Source organism: Lipotes vexillifer, unplaced genomic scaffold (genome assembly GCF_000442215.2).
Source record: "Lipotes vexillifer unplaced genomic scaffold, Lipotes_vexillifer_v1.1 scaffold1261, whole genome shotgun sequence".
NCBI lineage: Eukaryota > Metazoa > Chordata > Mammalia > Artiodactyla > Lipotidae > Lipotes > Lipotes vexillifer.
Genome location: NW_006796548.1, coordinates 1,767,252 through 1,790,027, shown reverse-complemented (window position 1 = coordinate 1,790,027; position 22,776 = coordinate 1,767,252). Strand labels below are relative to the sequence as shown.

The following is a 22,776-nucleotide window of genomic DNA, read 5'->3' as shown; positions in this document are numbered from 1 at the left end:
AAGAAGAAATTTTAAAACTGCATAGAAACAAATGACAATGAAAACACGACAACACAAAACCTATGGGATGCAGCAAAAGCAGTTCTGAGAGGGAAGTTTATAGCAATTCAATCTCACCTCAAGAAACAAGAAAAACTCAAATAAACAATCTAACCCTCCATCTAAAGTAACTAGAGAAAGAACAAAGAAAACCCAAGATCAGTAGAAGGAAAGAAATCATAAAGATCAGAGCAGAAATAAATGAAACAGAAATGAAGAAAACAGTAGCAAAGATCAATAAAACTAAAAGCTGTTCTTTAAGAAGATAAACAAAATTAGCCAGACTCATCAAGAAAAAAGGGAGAGGACTCAAATCAATAAAATTAGAAATGAAAAGGAGAAATCACAACTGACATCACAGAAATATAAAGGATTATAAGAGACTACAACAAACAACTATATGCCAAGAAAATGGACAACCACAAAGAAATGGACAAATTCTTAGAAAGGTATAACCTTCCAAGACTGAACCAGGAAGAAATAGAAAATATGAACAGACCAATCACAAGTAATGATATTGGACCTGTAATTAAAAACTTCCAACAAACAAAAGTCCAGGACCAGATGGCTTCACAGGTGAATTCTATCAAACATTTAGAGAAGAGCTAACACCCATCCTTCTCAAACTCTTCCAAAATATTGCAGAGGAAGGAACACTCCCAAACTCACTCTATGGGGCCACCATCACCCTGATACCGAAACCAGAAAAAGATATCACAAATAAAGAAAATTACAGACCAATATCACTGATGAACATATGCAAAAATCCTGAACAAAATACTAGCAAACAGAATCCAACAATATATTAAAAGGATCATACACCATGATCAAGTGGGATTTATCCCAGGGATGCAAGAATTCTTCAACATACGTAAGTCAATCAGTGTGATACACCATATTAACAAATTGAGGGGAAAAAACCATATGATCATCTTAATAGATGCAGGAAAAGCTTTTGACAAAATTCAACACCCATTTATGATAAAAACTCTCCAGAAAGTGGGCATAGAGGGAACCTACCTCAACATAATAAAGGCCACATATGACAAACCCACAGCAAACATCATTCTCAATGGTGAAAAGCTGAAAACATTTCCACTAAGATCAGGAACAAGACAAGGATGTCCACTCTTGCCATTCTTATTCAGCATAGTTTTGGAAATCCTAGGCAAAGCAATCAGAGAAGAAAAAGAAATAAAAGGAATACAAATTGGAAAAGAAGAAGTAAAACTGTCATTGTTTGCAGATGACATGATACTATACATAGAAAATCCTAAAGATGCAACCAGAAAACTACTAGAACTAATCAATGAATTTGGTAAGGTTGCAGGACACAAAATTTATGCACAGGAATCTCTGGCATTCCTATACAGTAACAATGAAAAATCAGAAAGAGAAATTAAGGAAACAATCCCGTTTACCATCACAACAAAAAGAATAAAATACGTAGGAATAAACCTACCTAAGGAGGCAAAAGAATTGTGCCCAGAAAACTATAAAACACTGATGAAAGAAATCAAAGATGACATAAACAGAAGCAGAAATATACCATGTTCTTGGATTGGAAGAGTCAATATTGTGAAAACGACTATACCACCCAAAGCAATCTACAGATTCAGTGCAATCCCTATCAAATTACCAATGGCATTCTTCACAGAATTAGAAAAAAAAAATTTTACAATTCAAGTGGAAACACAAAAGACCCCAAATAGCCAAAGCAATCTTGAGAAAGAAAAACAGAGCTGGAGGAATCAGGCTCCCCAACTTCAAACTACACTACCAAGCTACAGTAATCAAGACAGTATGGTACTGGCACAAGAACAGAAATATAGATCAATGGAACAGGATAGAAAGCCCAGAGATAAACCCACACACATATGGGCACCTAATTTACGACAAAGGAGGCAAAAACATACAATGGAGAAAAGACAGCCTCTTCAATAAGTGGTGCTAGGAAAACTGGACAGCTACATGTCTAGAATGAAATTAGAACACTCCCTAACACCATACACAAAAATAAACTCCAAATGGATTAAAGACCTAAATGTAAGACCAGACACTATAAAACTCTTAGAGGAAAACATAGGAAAAACACTCTTTGACATAAATCACAACAAGATCTTTTTTGACCCACCTCCTAGAGTAATGAAAATAAAAACAAAAATAAACAAATGGGACCTAATGAAACTTATAAGCTTTTACACAGCAAAGGAAACCATAAACAAGATGAAAAGACAACCCTCAGAATGTGAGAAAATATTTGCAAATGAAACAACGGACAAAGGATTAATCCCCAAAATATACAAACAGCTCATGGAGCTCAACATCGAAAAAACGAACAATCCAATTAAAAAGGGGTCAGAAGGGGCTTCCCTGGTGGCACAGTGGTTGAGAGTCCGCCTGCCGATGCAGGGGACAAAAAACAAAAAAAAAAAAAAAAAAAAACTGTAAACAAGATGAAAAGACAACCCTCAGAATGGGAGAAAATATTTTCAAATGAAACAACGGACAATGGATTAATTTCCAAAATATACAAACAGCTCATGGAGCTCAATATCAAAAGCACAAACAACCCAATTAAAAAAAGGGTGTAAGACCTAAGTAGACATTTCACCAAAGAAGACATACAGATGGCCATGAGGCACATGAAAAGATGATCAATATCACTAATTATTAGAGAAATGCAAATCAAAACTACAATGAGGTATCACCTCACACCAGTCAGAATGGCCATCTAGAAAATATCTAGAAACAATAAATGATGGAAAGGGTGTGGTGAAAAGGGAGGCCTCCTGTACTGTTGGTGTGAATGTAAATTGATACAACCACTATGGAAAACAGTATGGAGGTTCCTTAAAAAACTAAAAAATGACCCAGCAATCCCACTACTGGGCATATACCCTGAGAACACCGTAATTCAAAAAGAGACATGTACCACAATGTTCACTGCAGCACTATTTACAATAGCCAGGACATGGAAGCAACCTAAGTGTCCATCGACAGATGAATGGATAAAGAAGACGTAGCACATATATACAATGGAATATTACTCAGCCATAAAAAGAAATGAAATTGAGTTATTTGTAGTGAGGTGGATGGACATAGAGTCTGTCATACAGAGTAAAGTAAGTCAGAAAGAGAAAAATACCATATGCATGTATATGGAATCTTAAAAAAAAAATGGTACTGATGAACCTGGTGGCGGAGCAGGAATAAAGATGTAGACATAAAGAATGGACTTGAGGACACGTGGGTGGGGGGAGGAGGAAGCTGGCGCAAAGTAAGAGTAGCATCGACATATATACACTGCCAAATGTAAAATAGATCGCTAGTGGGAAGCAGCAGCTTAGCACAGGGAGATCAGGTTGGTGCTTTGTGACGACCTAGCGGGGTGGGATAGGGAGGGCGGGAGGGAGGCTCAAGAGGGAGGGGACATGGGGATGTATGTATGCATATGGCTGATTCATTTTGTTGTGCGACAAAGGCTAGTGCAGTATTGTGAAGCAGTTATACTCCAATAAAGATCTATTTTAAAAAATGACTATTATATATCCTGGTGACGATGTCAAATGATGTAAAGTGCTAGGTGTAGAAGGCACTTGATTTATGTGTGCAAGTATGACACGGTTAAACCTGGTTCTGTCTCTTGGTGGCTGTGTGGTCTTGGCAAGTCACCCAGAGTTTCTGGAATGTAGACCTAATCAGACCTACTTCCAGGGTGTGGTATTGGGTTGGCCGAAATGTTCGTCTTGAGTTTTTCCGCAAGATATTATGGGAAAACCCGAACGAACTTTTTGGCCAAACCAATATTTTTTTTTTTAAAACATGTCACAATTTTTTGACACTCCTCCTAACCAAAGGTGGAGTCTCATTCCTCTCCCTTTGCACTTGGGCAGACCTTAGTACACAGTTGCTAACAAGTAGAGTGCAGAAGAATTACTGGAATCTGACTCCCAAGGTGAAGTTAGCGAAGTTTCTGCTTGACTCTGAGGACACTCACCCTTGGAACCCAGACACAATGTTGTGAAAACTTCCAGGCCACAAGGCGAGGTCACAGAGAGGTTCCAACTCACAGTCTCCACTGAGGTCCCAGCACCCACTGCCAGAGCCATGAGTGACAGAGACTTCAGAGGATCCCAGGTGACCCAGCTGATGCCAAGTGGAGCAGAGAGAGCTGGTCCTGCCGAGCCCTGCCCAAACTGCACGTCTGTGAACAAAACCAATGTTGCTATTTGGGGTTGGTATGTTGTGCAGCAGTAGATAGTTACAACACTGGGAAATCGTGCAAGCATTGTGTACGCTGGAAAGCCATCTACAGAAGTGGATCATTAGTCAGCAGACATCCCAAGCTACAATGCATCTCATGACTCCAGTGACAAGTCCATCTGAGGTGGGTGTCATCTCAGGCCAGGCTCTGACTCCTTCCAGCAGCAGCTAGCCCCACACGTGACATCTTGCAGCATAATCTGGTCCCTGGCCTCCTCTCCAGCCCCATCCTCCACCAGGTGCCTCTTTTGCTACCACCCCATGGAACTCCTTCAAGGTGCTATCTCCAACCATGCCTCTGTGCTCTTTCTAATACTGTTCCTCTGTCTGAACTACCTTTTTCTCTCTGGATCCCAGTAAACTTGACTCCCAGATGCCTCCTTCCCTCTTTAAGGGGCTTACTTCCGATCTTATCCAAGGCAGGATCCAAAACCTTCCTGTGGGGAAGAGCTTCTTTCCACTTCCCTGTTGAGATGTGGAGGTCACTTCCTAGAAATACATAGGACCCACTCCCTTGGGCAATGAAGTCCCAGAAGATGGAAGAGTGAGGTGGAAGGATGCCTCTACCGGCTGCTGGAACCCAGCTGCCAACGGAGGGGAAGAGAAGCGAGGGTCTGTGTGCATTTGTGCAAGTGGTTTTGAGTGATCAGAATACCTCCAGATCCCTGCAAAGCATCCCCGCCAAGTTGTACTGGTTCCCAGGACACACCTCACTTATGTTCAGGAATGAGTATTCCCATGGCAGCCTTGCAATCTTGCTGACTTCGGCCCTTGCCACACTCCTCTGCCGAGCTGACCTATCCTTCCGATCCAGATTTACACAACTGCACCTGCCAAATCCAGCTGTTGTCTGTGATGCCTGCAGCCATGCTGCCCGGGGCCTGAGGAATGCCACTGCCCCCTGCTTGATTGCTGGGCATGGCATGCACAGCAGGCTGTCATTCGCTGGGTGAATAAATGAAAGCAGTTGGGCTTTTGTCTACTTATGTTTTGATCTGGTGCCTGGACCTTCCTGTGACCTCTCAAACCCAGCAGTTCCCTGAGCTCCCTAGATAATAGGTAGTGGTGGGAAGCAGAACAGGGGAGAATGGTCTCTTCCCTTTGTGTTATAAGCATAACCTGGACACCCAAGGGCCTCACCAGCTTGCAAGGACGAAGGAAGACACAATGTCATTTGGACACACGTTTTGCTAGCTCAGTACTGTGCCGTCCCTAACCTGGACGACTGCCAGGTTCAGAATCATCACAAGATTACTTTGCCCTTGGCATCACTGAAAGTCCCAGCATTGTCTCAGGCATGCTTCTGCAGCGGTCAAGGCTGCCACTCGGGCTGCCTCCTCTGCTCTGCCCTGGACATCACTTGGACAGATGCTCGCATAGCAGGGCCTGCCTCTGACCACCCTTTAATGATCTGCTGGACTGCTGGTCAATGCCTGGGCCTCTCACACTGAGCCTTGCCTTTTCACTCTTAAAAGGAGAGAGACACTGATCCCCCTCCATGGTGCTCTGCTCCCTTAGAGGGGAAATCACAGCAGGACTTCTGGAGTCCTGAGGTGGCCCATTAGAGAGACTGTTGTTTTGTTTCCAACACCTCCTCTGCCCCAGGAACACCTTCCCCTTGGTTTACTGAGGAAATGGAGCCAGAGGGGCAAGGAGCTGTGGACTCGACCCCCACCGCATATCCCCCAGAATAACCACTTCACAGTTCATCCTCACCGCCTTCTGCTCATCTCAGAAGAAATGTTTTTCTTCCTGCTCAAGGCTCATCTCAGCACCTTTGCTCTCGGTCCCAGCCCCTCCTGTCTGCTCTGAGAGCTGCCTCTTACCTAATACAGGGCGCTAACTCCTCTTCGCCCCATCTTCAAACTCTCCTCTGTATTTTCTGCTTGTAAATATTATCAGAGTTCTCCCAACTTAAAAACAAACAACAAACAGTTCTTTGTTTTAGATTTGGCTACAGTCATCCCTTGATATCCAAAGGGGGTTGGTTTCAGGACCCTCCCCCAACCAGCAGATACCAAACTGTGGGAATGCTCGAGCTCTTTACGTAAAATGGTGTGATTCAGTTGTTCCTGTGTATCTGCGGATGCAGAACTAGGGGATGCGGCCGGCCGGATGTTTTTCTGCCTCTCTTTTCTTTCCTTCTCCTCCAAGTTATTCAGAAGGTTGCCTTATACTTCTAACTCCATAACCTCACTTCTCATCCTCAACCCTGCCCTTCTGGGACCATACAAAGTTCTCAAATGCCAAATCCAGTGTGTATCTTCTGTCCTCATCTTACTGGCCTTCCCTACTGCGTTTAACTATTTAGCACCATTTGAGGCCTCCATTTCCTCCCTCAAGGGCAGGGTACCTGAAGCAGAGACTCTGAGTTGCCCCAGTGAGCTCCTTTCCTTCTTTCTTTTTTTTTTTAACATCCCCCAGAGTTGTAACAGAGAGCAAGGCTGCCCCGCTGGACTCTCCATTCCCCAGCAGCCCCCTCACCCCACGGCTAGGGGTCACATTATGAGTTCTTGTCACCAGGATGTGAGCAGAAGTGATGCAACAACTTCTTGGTCTTACCCTTGGCGCTGTGGACCCAGAAATGGGAGCCTCATTTTAAAGATAGTAGCATCCACCCACCAACCTCGCTCCCAGATGACTCCTTGGGACAGATCTGGTCCTACCAGCCATGGACTACTCAGATCTGGGCTTTTCATGTAAGTAAAAGTAAACTTACATCTCATTTAAGCTGTTGTATTTTGGAAGTTTTTGTTATAGCAGTTTAGCCTGTACTCGAAGTAATATAGCATTGATTCAAGAGCAGGCAATCCACGGACCTCCTAAAACCTACCTCACCCCCAATCTAATTTAAGTCTCTCTTATAGCACCCTGTCCTTCTCTTCAAAGCACTTATCACGACTTGTGGTTAAGTCATTGTTTGTGTAATGTGGGGGTCATTATTGACTGCCTTTCCAGCAACTATCTCCCTTCCCTTCTTTTTATCTCACAGAATCCTGATTTTATTCGGGTATTCACACTTCCCTCATTCGGACTCATGCTGCATGAAAAGATGAGCTTAGACCAATCAGATTCTCTCTCTTAGCTTTTGAACTAAGAAATAAATCATGAGCCACTCATTAAAAGGATGTAAGATGGAAAGTTCACAGTGTAGAGGGAGCCAGTGAGGCTACAATGGACCATGTGCCAAAACTCAGAATGAGAGACGCCAGCAGATAGGAGAGAAGCAGGTATGTGAGGTGCAGGCAGATTGCACCGGTGAGGACCTCTTCTTCCTGTCTGCTGAGGACACACAGCCACTTGGATCCAGGACTATCTTCCCATTCCAGTCTCTGCTCTTGGCTTTCCATAGACAGCAACTACAATTATCCCTAAAATACATCATCTTTCCCAGGGCTAGCAAGAGTGTACACGTCTTTCTCGTATTCAGGCAGGCCTGGATAAAATAGTAACTTTGAGTAAAGTTATTCAACAAATTTTTAAAATTTATTTCATTGAAGTGTAGTTGATTTACAACCTTGTGTTAGTTTCTGGTGTACAGCAAAGTGATTCACTTATACATATATATAATAGTTTGCACCTGCTAATCCCAAACTCCCAATCCATCCCTCCTCGACCCCACTTTCCCCTTGGCAACCACAAGTCTGCTCTCTATTCAACAAATATTTTTGAATCCCTACTATGTCCTAGGCACTGTGTAGGCACTGGGGTACTAGGGAGAATAAAGTAACTCCCTAAAGACAGCCTAAAGCATCTCTCTGAGAAACAAAATCAGCTATGTCACCCCTCTACCTGCATATAATTCCTCAGTGGTTCCTAACTGACCTCAGAATAAAGCCCTAAATTCTTATTATGGTTTCAAAGGCAACCTTGCATGACCCAGCCTCTAGCTACTTTTTGAACCTCAATTATCAGTTCCTTCACTCCTCCCTTCACTTTCAGCCATATCAGATCACTTTCAGGTCTCTAAGGGTGCTGCTTGTCTCATGCCTGCAGGCCTCTGCACACACTCTTCCACCTACCTGAATGTGGTGAGCAAAGGTCAAAGGCAAGGATGAGGATGAGGATGATGATGAGAACAACACTACTGCTTATAAAACTTTTGTATATACTTTATATATGTAATTCTCAATCTCCATAACAATGTCACAAGGTAGGTTCTATTTCCCTATTTTACAGATGAGGAAACCCAGGCTACAGAAGTTTAGTAACTTGCTTCATATCACACAGGTAAGACATGGCAGAGCCAAAATTTGATTCCAACCCTATTTGACTTCAAAGGACAGGCTGCCTAGGCCTGCTGTCTCTGCCATTCTTTAGAATTCATATTCTGGAGGCAGACAGACTTGGGTTTAAAGTTGGGGCTCCACCACCTCCTAAGTGGAAGCCAAGCCTTCAGTCTTACTGATCAAGTCATTCAATCACTGAGCCTCAGTTTCCTCATCTGTAAAATAAGGTCAGCAGCAGAACCTACCTCAGAAGGTTACTGTGAGGTTAAAATGACAGAATGCATATAAAATGCTTGGCATAGTGCATGGCATTCACTGAAGCTGGAGATTGTTGTTCTGTTCTCATCACTGTTACCTTCTTCACTGAGGCAAATAGCTCTCTGTCCTGTGCCCTGTCCAGGTCAGAGCTCTGTGTCTTATCACGGACACAACCTAAGAGCTGTGTCCTGCAAGGCCTCCTTGGCCAGGCCTGCACGGGTCTGTGGATGTGAGCTCGGGCAGGCAGAGGAATGGCCTGTAATTGATCCCAGTTAGAGATCGGCAGGCCCCGTCTTCAGGCTGGGGCCTCAGGAAGCAGGGTGCTGCCTGATTTATGTCCCTGCTGCACCGAGGATGACCTGGTGCCCCCTCTACGTGTTCCGGCATCAGACAAGGCCATAAAAAGGAATTGGCGCTGCATGTTTGCTGCTATCAGGGCCAACTTGTACAGTTGCACCCAGCTTAGGTCAACCCCCTGCAGGACCCTCCCCAGGAAATGTTGGTGTGTGCGGCCACCCTGTGAGGTCAGGCCACCAGGAGTTCAGGGACTGTGTACAAAAGGAAAATCACGATCTCATATGGCTTCAGTGACCAGCTACTTGTGAATGCCCCCCCCATCCTCATCCTGACCCTACAGCTCCTCCAGCCTCAGACTCAGCTATCCGATGGCCTGCTGGACACCCCTTCCCATGTGTCCCACAGGCCCCCATCTGAACGCATCACGTTCACCTCTCTGCTGCTCTTCTCTGCCCATGTGGGCACCACTCCTAGGCTGAGGAAGCCCCTTCCTCCCTGGCCTGGTGCAGTGGCTTTGTACACCTCCTTTACACCTCTGACCACCCTGTTTTGTAATAAGGACCACTTGCTGCAGGTTTTACCCTTAACTGTATCTCCATCTGTCTCCTCTAATAGACTGTGAACTCCCAGAGACAAAAGACTAGATCTGATTCGTCTTTGCACCTCCACAGCATAGAGCAGAGCCTGGCACAGAGGATATGCCCTAAACCTTTGATGAATGAATGAGTAAATGAATGGATGGATGGATGAATAAATGAATGAACATAGATGAGAATCTTCCAAGGTAGTTTCTAAATAAAGATCAGGGCTTCTTAAGAGTGACCACTGAAGTTCTACTGGGAATAGTGGAATTAGATATTAGCATCTGAGTGTTAGATTAACCTTATTAATTGCACACTCCGAGCTCTTCCCTGTACAGATGACTGAGACCCAGAGAGGTTAAACAACTTTCTGGAGTTGAACAGTGATTTAGTAGCAGAGCCCTGGACTAGACCCCAAATCTCCTAACTTTATAATCCGCAGCCTTTTCTTCTCTTTCTACATGCTGAGCTTGAGAGAGCTCTTCACAGACTCCTAAGCTTGGCTTCCCAAAATAGACTATAGCAGGTAGAGGATATGCTAGACTATCTACCAGGTTTTATTAACAACAATGTGACCTATAGAAGAAAAACTGAGATAAGCTCCTCAGAAATTTCTAGTTCTAAGAGCAAGTATAAGACTATACGACTGGGCTTCCCTGGTGGCGCAGTGGTTGAGAGTCTGCCTGCCAGTGCAGGGGACACGGGTTCGTGCCCCGGTCTGAGAAGATCCCACATGCCGCTGAGCGGCTGGGCCCGTGAGCCACGGCCGCTGAGCCTGCGCGTCCAGAGCCTGTGCTCCGCAACGGGAGAGGCCACGGCAGTGAGAGGCCGAAAAAAAAAAAAAAAAAAAAGACTATATGACTGTGGGGCCCCTATCCTCTCTAAGCCTCGGTTTTCTCATCTGCAAAATAGGAGCAATGACAGCACCTGCCCTGACATAAATGCATGTTTTTCACTTTAGGCTCTTGTGATAAGTTGTATTACTATTCCCAGTTATTTGCTGGACTCTCGGTAAGAGGATTATCCGTGTCTGCCCATTGCAATGAGACTTGTAATGCCTCTCTGGGAGGGGGTTGGGGGGAGGATACCTCACTGTCCCCTTGGTGTCATCCTGGGCCGTTGGCTTCCTTTGGCCAATGGAACATGAGTAGAAGTGATGTATGCCACATCCCAGCAGAAGCTTTAAGAGCCATTGCAAGGTTCAACTGTAGCATTTTTTCCTTCTGTCTCTAGACTACTATAGGACCTGCTCCTTCAGTCTGAGACACAGAATGTGAAGACACATAGAACAGAAACTAACTGCCCTGCAGCTGCCATGTAACATGAGATATCAACCTTTGCTCTTGTCAGACATTGAGACTATGGGGTGGTTTCTGCTGCATAGCCCAACCAATGCCAACTAATAATCTTTTGCCTAAAATATAGACAGACTCATTGGGACATTTTTTTAATTAACTAATATATTTTTTATTGAAGTATAACCAATTTACAATGTCATGTTAGTTTCAGATATACAGCACAGAGATTCAGATATAGATATATGTGTGTGTGTGTGTGTGTGTGTTTGTATATATATTCTTTTTCAGATTCTTTTCCCAAATAGGTTACTACAAAATGTTGAGTATAGTTCCTTGTGCTATGCAGTATGTCCTTGTTGTTTATCTATTTTATATATAGTAATGTGTCTATGTTACTCCCAAATTCCTAATTTATCCCCCCTTTCCCCTTTGGTAACCATAAGTTTGTTTTCTGTGTCTGAGTCTGTTTCTGTTTTGTAAATAAGTTCATTTGTATCACTTTTTTTAGATTCCATATATTAGCGATATCATGTGATATTTATCTTTCTCTGTCTGACTTACTGACTTTAGTATGATAATCTCTAGGTCCATCCATGTTGCTGCAAATGGCATTATTTTATTCTTTTTATGGCTGAGTAGTATTCCATTATATTCCATTATATATATATATATATACATATATCTCATATCTTCTTTATCAATCCATCTGTTGATGGACATTTAGGTTGTCCCCATGTCTTGGCTATTGTAAATAGTGTCACTGGGGACATCTTAAAAGGGAGGATGTGGTAAAGATAACTGCAAAATGAATCAAATCCCAGGTAGTCCTAGGGCTAAGTATTAATTAGTGATCAGGGTAAGCTGCCATAATAAAGAGACTCCAAAATACAAGTCTTGAATCAGATACTCGTTGACACTGACCTCTCTCATAAAACAGTGCAGAGGTAAGTGGCTGACCCAGGGTTGTTAGGCAGTTCTGCTCCATGAACTTGCCCAGAGGTCCAGGTTCCTTCCAACTCACTGCTCCTGCTATGTTTATTGTGTTATCCTCATCTGCCCCACGACCACATTCCAGCCTGCAGGAAGGAGGAAAGAGAAAGCAAGGATGATCTGTATTCATTCATAGGATGTACCGCTCTCAGTCTGTTGATCAGATCTTACTTACCTGGCCATAGCCAGTATAAGGAGGCTGCGAAAGTAGTTTCTAACCACGTGGCCTTATGCTCTGATGAAATGCAAGTGGGGCTTCCTATTAGGAAAGGGAAGAAGGGGATAGTTCGGTGGTATTCTGGAGCTGGCTCACAGAGGCTCACGAGAGCCAGCTGCATGTAATTTCCCCCAATTCCGTATTCATTGACATGATTTGAAACCAGCCTTAGTGGGAGTACTGACACCACAGAAACTGGCAAACACTACAAATCTGTATACCCCCCCCACCCTGCCATCCCAATCTGCCAGAAGAGCCCATTATTAAACATTTGCCAACACTGGGAGTAATGGATACTGGGAGGCAATCAGCAGACTCTGCCACAGTTGGGTCATGGTTTCTTGGTGTGTCTGCTGCCTTTTCCTCTCACTCCTCAGCATTTTCCTCACCTTCAGCTCTATAAGAAGTCCTCCTTGGTTCAAATTCATGAGGGCAGCTCACATGTTCTTGCCCCTTCCTTACTCGAGGTTGCCTGCCCTGGGGCCAGGTGCCCACATTTGGGTTACTCAGCTCTGCCCAGGGGTAGAGGGGCCGGATGGGGATCCGGCACAGAGCTGCCTTCAGAGGTACCAGAGGCAGACACCACGGGCAGCTGAGTGAAAGCCTTTCCCCACCCCTACCACTGAGTTTAGCCATTAGAAGTCTCCCCTTATGCCGTTTTTCTAATATTCCTTTTTTTAAAAAAATATTCTTATTGTGGTAAAATACACATAACATAAAATGTATCATCTTAACCATTTTTAAGTGTACCGTGCAATGGCATTAAGTACATTCCTAATACTGTGCCACCATCACCACCATCCATGTCTACGTCTCTGATGCTCCTGTACCTCTTGCTATGAGATGACCCAGTTTGGTGAAAGATACACTTACTGGGGGACAAGAGGTCCCTGGCTGAGGCTGTGCCCTGTATGACAAGGGCATCATTTTGTGCGATAGACATCAGTGGTTTACGGGAGACCCAAGGTTCACACCTAAGGACCTAGGAAATGTGGCTGGAGGAAAAAGGGCAAGACAATCCAGGAGAAAAGAAAGAACGTAGGGCTTCCCTGGTGGCGCAGTGGTTGAGAGTCCACCTGCCGATGCAGGGGACACGGGTTCGTGCCCTGGTCCGGGAGGATCCCACATGCCGCGGAGCGGCTGGGCCCGTGAGCCATGGTCGCTGAGCCTGCGCGTCCGGAGCCTGTGCTCCGCAACGGGAGAGGCCACGACAGTGAGAGGCCCACGTACCGCAAAAAAAGAGAAAGAACATAGGCTTCAGAGTCTGAAAGAACCCAGAACCCAGCCCTGCCCCTTCTCAGCTGAGTGACCTTGACTTGACGCCAAGTTCACCTAATGCCACATTCTTCGCTCACACTGTGCCTTCTGTGCCCGAACAGTTCCCTCTTTTGTTTAATGCCTGAAATCCTTCAGAGGCCTCCCAGATAAAAGTGGGTCTCTGCGTGATTCTCTCCCACAGCACCCTAATCTTTCTTTTTACAGCACTAGTCAGGTTTTTATTATATGCTTACCCACTTCCCTCCTAATTTCTCATCTGTCTCTGCACCAACCTGGACACTCCATGTTAGTTTTGTTCAGCACTGAGCCCAGGCCTGGCATAAAGCTACCATTCAATAAACATGTGTTCAGTGAATGGATACATGAGTAAAGGAATGAGCTACATTAGTTAACGTCTCTAAACTTCACTATGAACAAGGAGGGTATTTAGAATATCTAACGAGTAAGGTGGTGGACAGGAACATATAAGAAAGCATGCCAAACAACAAAGTCCTACTGTATAGCACAGGGAACTATATTCAGTATCCTGTGATAAACCGTAATGGAAAAGAATATGAGAAAGAATATATATATATGTATATATATATAACTGAATCACTTTGCTGTACGGAAGAAATTAACACAACATTGTAAATCGACTATACTTCAATAAAATAAAATTTTTAAAAATAAAATAAAAATACAGATATATTTTGAAACAGCAAAAAAAAAAAAAAAGAAAGGATGCCAAGTGTTTAAGCCAAAGTTCTAGAGCAGTGAGTATGTCAGAGGTCCCTGCTGTGTCAGGTATTAACCTTTCAGTTGCTGGATGGTACAGACGTCTGGGGGATCCCAGGGGAGCAAGTGGGGTGATGGGAAGCTGGAGGGGCACTTAGAGGACTTGGAGCAGCAATCGATAAAAACATTTCACTAAATTAGCAAGCATTTGAGCTGCACTGGTACAAACCAGCTAGATGTTACTCCTGTCTGTGAAATGGAAGAACTGATACCCAACTGATCAAAGGGGTGCCAGGAGAGGTAACATCCATCAGCTCTGTGATGTGCTAGGAGAGGCAGGCCTGAGGCAAAGAGAACACCAGAAGCTTAGGAAACACTAGGATGGAAACGGCTGCCTTCACCTTCCTGCTCCCCACCCCAACCTCCAGCCCCAAGAAACAGACAAATCCTAATAACCAATGCCAAGTGCTGGGGGGAATCCAGCTCCATCTGCAAATGGTGCCAGTGTCTGAGGAATATCACATATGAAAGAACAGAACAGGACTAGGTGGCAGGAGAGACTGTGGCTCTCCAGGAGTTTCCTCCTTAACTAAGGAAAGTTAGAAATCAGGGTCCCTCCATGAAAGGCCTGGCTAGGCCCCCACTAGTGTTCTGGACTGAAGGCCCTTTCCTCTTTGTGCTTCTAAAGTTCTCTGACCCAAAAGCTCATTCAAAGTAGAGGCAGAGGCTCCAGAGCTGAGCTAGGAGGTCTTTGGTCTCATCCAGACCAGGACCCTTGAACTTGCTTCTCTCTTTTGAGCAGCCCTTGGGAAACGGACTTCTTGAGCATGGGAGACCAGCTGCTGGGGATAGAGCCTGCCTTCCAGGTGAAAACAAGAGATGCCCTACATCTCACCTCAACATAAAGAGGAATTTTCTGGATAGAGGTTGTGTTGCAGAATCCAAAGCTGAGGACTGCGGTAGGGATGCAATCAGGAACTTCAGCGCCCTGAGAAATCCAAGCATTGGCTTTGCTTTTCTTTCCAACGGCAGACTGACCGCCCCTTTTTCCTGGTATGCATGGTGAAAAATGCCCACCGCCAACAGCTCCTTCGTTTACAGCACCTTCATTCATGAGAGCAGCCAGCTTCAGGCAAGGCAGCACGGCTTCGGTGCCATTCCAGGGTTCTGGAGATGGGATGTGATTGGCTCAGTTTGGGTCAGGTGCCTGCCCTGACCAATCATTGGTGGCTTGGGTGAGGGGCGGAATCACAGATATGTTTGGCTGTTCTCCCCGCCCTGTGGACTCAGAAGGGGCGGGCCCATTGCTAGAACCGGGATACTGGGCAGAGAGTAGACAGAAGGTACCCTCTACATATGATTTAGCCAATGTCACTTAGCTAGAAAACGGCACACTGGGTTCAAAGACTCCTGTGTTCCTTCCATTCTGCTCCATTTTCGGGTTATGAAATGAAGGTCATTGTGCCCCGGGGTGGGGGAACACCAGAGGTGAAGCCCAGAGCCTCAGACTCCGATAAGGGTTCAGAGAGCTGAAGTCAGTGAGTAGAACAGTGCTTCCCAATCCTGGATTCCCTTCTAGACTATAAACTGGGGAGGACTGTGTGTGTCTAGCATGGGTCCTGGCAGGTAGGAGTCCTTGGTAATTATTTACGGAAAGAAGGAAGGAAAGAAGGAAGGAAGGGAGGGAGGAAGGAAGGGACTGTGCTTCTAAATCACTTCTAGAGCTTGGTGCAAAGAAAGATAACAATCATAAGTAATATGTATTGAGCACTTAGTATTCTAAGACTTCGCTTGCATTAAATCATTAATCTTCACATCCAATCAAGTAGCTGAATATTATTATTCTCTTTTATTCTACTCCCTTTTATAGGTAAGATACTGAAGCTCAGAAAGGTGAAGACGTTCACCCATGTTCACTGGGTTAGTGGCAGAACCATTGCAAATCTAAGCAGGCAGGCTCCAGAGCCTCTGCGCTCAACCACAGCACCACACAGCCTCTCAAGGTGTCAGCAGCCCACCCAGACTTAGAGAATCAGAATCTCTGGGGGCGGGACCTGGGGATCTGTATTTGAACAGCTTTTACAGCTGATTTTGATGCACAGCCAGAATTAGACCTAAAACTGTAAATCTGAAAATTAGCAGTAAGCCTGGGGCCATGTGATTGGAACAAATAAGGCTGCCGCCAGGCTTTTAAAGTTTATCTGATCATATGGACATGAGGCTTGCCAAATAATGTTGACTGATAGTATCCCCTTTGTGAGGAGGGAACCCAAACCCAGATCAATTACAAAGAACCCTCCAGGGACCTGAGAGCAGAAGGCCAGCTCAGGGGACCTGCCTATGAAACATTTTCCAAAGGGGGTCCAGCCACAGGCCACCATCCTCGGGAGAGCTGGGATTGACTGTGTACCTGCCTAGTTCCTGGACTTTGATCTCCCATCTGACCTCCTTCTCACCCCTGCTCTGATCTGACAACTCCTGCTGGGTTGACCCCATCTCTGACCCCAGCCTGCCCCAGTTTTCAGCCTCACTGCTCCAGGCTGCGAGCTCACATGACAACAGCTCGAGGCAGGACAATATTCATATCAGCCATCAGTAATGGGAGCAAGCTACCATCTCTTCTAATAATGTAGTGACAAATGGAATATTCATGTCAAAAGAACTGTGACTTTCAGAGTGGAATTCAGGTATCTCAAACCAACTCTGCAACTGTCACTGAGCATGAGATGTAGAAAAAATAAGAAATAAACAGCCCTTGGTACTAACTGGCACAATGTTTTTTCATTCATTAAACAAATGGTTATTGAAAGCCAATTCCATGATGGTTTCTGTGTTAACACTGGGGGCAAAAAGGATGAGCAAGACATTGTGTCTGCCCACAGGGAGTTCCCTTATGCTCAGTTCTGCTGTGGGATTCAGAGAAGATGATGCTTCCAAGATTAGCCAATGAACTGGGATGAAGAAAAGAAAGGCTGCAGGATGGCAGTTCAGAGAGGGGATGGCTCTAGATTTTGTCTAAGGTTCCAAAATACCTCAAATACTGGACCAGCCTATGGAAGCTTGGAGGAGCTGGTAATGAGCCTCGGAACACAGACACCTTTTTAAAACCTAGGGTCTTTGTAGATATAATCAAGTTAAGATGAGGTCATACTGGATTAGAGTGGCCCCTACTCGGAAAGGATTGGTGTCCTTATAAGAAGAGGGAAATTTGGACACAGACACACAGGGAGAATGCCATCTGATGATGGAGGCAGAGACTGGAGTGATGCACTCCCAAGCCAAGGATTGCTGGCAACCGCCAGAAGCTAGGAGAGAGGCACTGAGTAGATTTTCCCTCTGAGCCCACAGGAAGGAACACATCCTGCTGACACCTCGGTTTTAGACTCCTGGCTTCCTGAATTGTGAGAGTAAATTTGTGTTGTTTTAAGCCACCTGGTTTGTGATGTTTTGTTACAGCAGCCCTTGGAAACTAATATGGCCATTATTTGGAAACCATCCCACAGATGGATGTTAACAGAGCCCTAAAAGGCACCAGTGGCCCTTACATCTCTCCAAATGTTCACTAAAGATGAGTCATCATTGTGTCTCTTGTGGATCTCTGAAGAAAAAAGAAAAAAACAGCATCAGCCTGACTCCCCCATGGGGGAAGGAAGAAGGCCTTCCACATGATTATTTAGCAGGAAGAGGATGCTAGGGTGTGGGGACGAGGGTTGACAGCTGCTTCTCTTCCCCACCGGGGACAGCCCAAGAAAAAAGGGGGCTTTCATCACTATAAGAGGATGTCAAGTCATTTACTTTCACTCATTCAGTAAACACACGTGGAGCACTTACTGTGCTGGGCACTGCTGGGTACCAGTGGAGAGTATGTGTGTACGGATGGGGGAGGAATGCTAAAGAAATAGAACACTCATTCCCTGAGTTCTCTGAGCCAAGCTGGAGTGGGAGGCCTGGGGCATAGTGGGTAATTAGCATGGACTTGGGAATCAGAGGGTCCAGGCTTGAATCCTGGTTCCACCACTGACTTCCATTGTGATCTTGGACAAGCTACTCAATCCCTCTGGGTCTTCATTTTACTGTATTAAGTTAGATGATGTATATTTAGCACAGGGCCAGAGTAAGTGCTCAATACATATTAGTTCTTTTCATTGTTGGAAAGTAAAGATGTTCACCAGAAATAGCTCAGTACAAGGTAAAGCGCTTATGATCAAGCAGGACCTCTGTCCAGTTCAGGCCCTCATCACCTCTTCCCAGATACTTATCTGATTGAAAGCTCAGAACAACTCCAGGAGGAAGTTAGTCTCATTTTACAAATAATGTAACTCTGGTCTGGGAATGTAAAATAACTCGGCAAAGTTCACAGGACAGGGAATGTGGCAGAGTCCACATTCAAACTAGAGCTCCCAAGCACTTATTCTTCCTATTGCAAGTCAGAGTGGGTAAGGGGCAGCATATAGTTGGGAGAGGGCCCAAAGCACTTCACTTAAGGCTATCGTTGCCTCTATAGAAAGTATGTTGTTTGTATTGGGCTTATATGTTTATTTTGTTTAATTAGCAAATATATCTCTAGGGCTTCCTATTGGGTGTTCTAAGCACCCTATGTTAGTAACTCATTTATCGTCACAAGAGCCTATAAGGTGGGCACTGTATTATTCCCATTTTACAGATGTGGAAATTGAGACACAGAGAGGTTAAGCAAGTTTCCCAAGGTCACACAGATAGAGAATAGTGGAAGCAGGGTTCACACTTGCTTCTTCGGCTCCAGAGACAATGCTTTTAACCACTGTCTACACTGCCCTTTCAGGGTGGTGGTAGAATGGCTGTTGAAGTGTGTGGATGGGAGAAAGGGGAGAGGATTAACACCCGCCCTCACATGCCACCCTTTGGTGCTATTGCTGCAATAAGCCCTGAGTAATTTGACAATATAAGGTGAATGGCAGGATGGTGCTGTTTAGCCCTGGGATTCTCTCAGTCAACAGCTTCTCATCTCTGGCCCACTTCCTGAAAACTCTTTGCGTCTCAGCTTTGGAAACCCTTTGAGCACAAAGAGCTCATTTCCTGTGGCCAGGAAGGACGGGACGAGTTCCTGATGACACTCATCTCCCTCATTAAGGCGCTCATAAAAGTGTTTCAAGAAGCCTGACTTATGGCTCCGCTGTTTGTCAAGATCCCCTTCTGCAAGGAGCCACTCCGGTAATTTGGTGCTAGGAGATATGCAGGAGAAACCAGCTCCTTTGAGTCAAGGAATTATTTATGATCCTAAGAAGAGAGGATGTCATTTGGAGAGATAACAAGCCTTCACCAGCACAACAGGCTGTTTAATATGCCACAAGGGATGAGAGACAGCTCCAGAATTCCAAAGCCAGCTAGGAAACATTGAGAAATTCTGTACATGGGTTGTCTGTTCCTACGAAAGCTCCTGTGTCAATAACAGCTAACAATTATGGAGGTTTTACCTCTGAGCCAGGGCTTGTGCTAAGTAATTTTTACATACTGATCCATTTAATTCTCACACCATTCCTATCCTATTCTACAAATGAGGACATTGAGACACAGAGATGTAACCCGCCCAAGTTCACACAGTTAGTGAGTAGCCAAGTCAGGTTTTTAGCCTATTTAGGTCTGCCTCCAAGTTTGGGCTCTTGAACACCCAACAACACAACTTAGGAGGAAATTGGGTTTTAAGTCAGCCCAGTAAGGTGAAATGTACATATACGCAAAAATTACATTTGTTAATCCCTTAAAATACCTATAAAGTTTAGTATATTTGGCTTGAGGCATTATTATTTTGTCCAATAATTAGAGAACCACTGAGCTAAACTAAAGGAAGGAGCAGAAGGAAAGTCTAAATGCAGATGCCTATGCTTTTAAACAATTCAGTCTTAGGCGAACTATCAAATCCTTAGGGGTAAAATGAAGAGCTGAGAATTATAGTGTCCTTAACCCACTTGCGGGGGTGACTCTATTTTCTTTTAATATCTAGCCTCTGCGACCTTAACACATATCACCTGTCATGTGATATTTTACAGGATTAAGAGAGAACATGGACACATCTTAAGAGGAGAGGAGAGAAAGTTCTGTTAGAGAAGGGGTTCTAAAGTCCAAGTCTAAATTAAATGAACCTGGTACAATGAGACTTGACGAGACTAGCTTTGGAGCCAGATAAACCTGGATTTGAACCCTCATCTTCTACTTCCTAGCTGTGTAACCTTCGGCAACTTGCTTAACTTCCCAAAGCCTCAGTTTCTCAAAGTGTAAAATGGTCATAGCAATACCATCATGTTGAGAAGATTGAATTTAAAAGTTTATAAAGTAGTAAGCTTGAGTGTAAATCATAGTAATTACGCAGTAGTTCTTAATAGCTGTTTGACCAAAGACAGGTCACCATCATCTCTCTGGGCCTCATTTCTCCTTATCTGCTATTTAGCTGTAATTGTTCTGCCTACTAACCTCAAAGGTCATTGTAAGGAAACACTAAAACACTGTACAAAGTTTCTATAAGGATTTTCTCAGCTACTTGGTACACCTGGAATTGTGAGGAGGTGCTGGGAGACCCCTGCTGGAGAAAATAACTGAGGAGAGTCTGGGGGCCTGAAGTCAAAAATGGGCTCAGATCTCCAGTTCTGTCATTCAGTGTGGCTGTGTGACTTTGGGTGAGTGACCTACCGTCCCTGAGCCTCCCCTTTCCCTTCCATCAAGCGGGGTTAATAGTCCCGACATCACAGGGTTATCCCGAGAATCATATTCTGCAGAAAAGTGTTAGGCACGTGGTAAATGCACGATAAATGTCTGCTGAATCTGAATCCTTCTGAGAGGAGCCAAATTCAGCCCCTCCCCTTCCGCGGGGTGGGAAACGTGCGGATGCCTCCACAAGGAGCTCAGGTAGGGGAGATGCTCTGTGCCTCTCCACTCCCCCGCTCTCCCAGCCGTTGCCGTGGCCACCGGTTCAGGCCCGGAGCAGCACCTGGGCGTGTTCAGCCCAATCCCCGCCTTTCCAGAGTGACCATTGGCTGGAGACGCCACGTGATGCACGCTGGTATGCTAATATATGGTAATCGCCCCCACGCCCCTCCTCCCCGGGCCTTGGCCGAGTAGCCAGCAGGGTGCGCGGCGCCGAGCCGAGGGGGCGGGCTGAGGGGCGGCCCCCGGGAGAGAGCGGCCAGGTGGAGGAGGAGCGCGAACGCGACCGCAGGTAACGGGCGGGCGCGTGCGCGCTGGGGCCGGCTCGCAGCGGACTTGCAGCGCGCGGGGCACTTGGGCCGCAGCTCTGCCGGCTTAACCCTTTGGGCGCCCAGCTGTCACGGCCGGGCCGGGCCGCGCGGGGCGGGGCATTGCCGTGGGCACCGGCCGGCAGGCGGCGGCGGCCCGACCCGGGATCCGCGGTGGAGGCCGAGCAGCCCAGACCGGCGGATCGACCGGCCGCAGCGCGCCCGGGGGCCGGGACGCAGCCGAGGCTAGGGCTGCGGGGCAGCTCCGAGGCCAGGGCTTGCGGGAGGCTGCGGAGTAGCTGCTGAAGTACCGGCACTCGCGCTGTTTCTCGGGTCGCCGAGCCCCTCCCGCGCAGAGGCCCGAGCCTCAGCAGCCCGTGGCCTTGCGCGGCCTGCGTCTCCTCCGCGCCTCCCGCAGAGTGCGAGGAGACCCAGGGGTCGGGCCTGACCTCGGCGCCCCCTCCCCAGCCGCGACCTGACAGTCCAGCCGCCGGCACTTTTGACCCGGAGTCAAGCTGGGGCCCCGGTGGGACGAAGGCAAGAGTGGTGCTTGGGGGCCACCAGCCAAGGGAGCTGGGGATTGTCGGGGCAGGGAGGAGCGGACAATCCCCTAAAGGAAAGGCTGGCCCCAAGATTTGCCAGGTTTCAGAAGGAGGGATGCCCAAGAAAGGCACTGGCCCCTTGTTTTCTGTGCTGGGTGATGACCTGACACTCATGGGAAAAGGTCACTGCTGGACACCTGGATCGGGTCTGTCATGTCCAGAGGAAGCGGCTGTTTTGCGTGAGTTTCTAACAAATTTTTTATAAGGCCAGGATTAAATTCATCTTTCTCCCTCATCCTCCTCCGAGGTCTGCTACAGAAGTGTGTTCTTTTAATTACCCACCCCCCCTCACGACCAATTCACTAAGATTGGTGGCAGCTTTAGGCTTACAGTGTAGTTTAGCTTTCACTACAATAGAAATGGTAGGATGGGCCATGTGCCACTAATATTAAGCTTGCCCTGGGAGCTTCTCGGAAGTGTGTGTGTGTGGGAGGGGGGATGTTTCTATCACCAGTGCAGAGGAAAAACTGGCTAGTGTGCCAGTGATATCAGTAGAATTTCCTTTATGAGTCTAAAGTCCTTTCTTCTAAATCAAGGAAGAATGTGGTTACACATGGGAAGAATGTGGTTACACATGCAAAGTAGCAGGAACCAATTTGATTTTTGCAAGTGAAGTGCAAATTGCACTTTCATGTTGCTCTTGTTGTCTTTTATCACACAACAACAAACTCTTGCTGTTTGCCAGGCACTCTGCTATGTCTTGGGGATGCAAAGATGAATAAGATAATTAGTCCTTGTCCTCAAAGAAATAGTGGGAGAAACAGAAATAAAATTGCCAGTAAAAGTGATAACAAAATAA

The 22,776-nt window shown here is 45.8% G+C and overlaps 1 protein-coding gene across 1 annotated transcript in view; it reads right to left on the bottom strand.

The window, feature by feature from the left end:
• Positions 1-22,132, bottom strand: part of LOC103080092 (toll-like receptor 12) — a 45,811-nt gene extending 23,679 nt beyond the window's left edge. Inside the window, 2 exon segments of the mRNA XM_007468710.1 lie at positions 21,233-21,890; positions 22,115-22,132. Coding sequence (XP_007468772.1) covers positions 21,233-21,890; positions 22,115-22,132 — 676 coding nt within the window.
• Between the last annotated feature and the right edge of the window lie 644 nt (positions 22,133-22,776).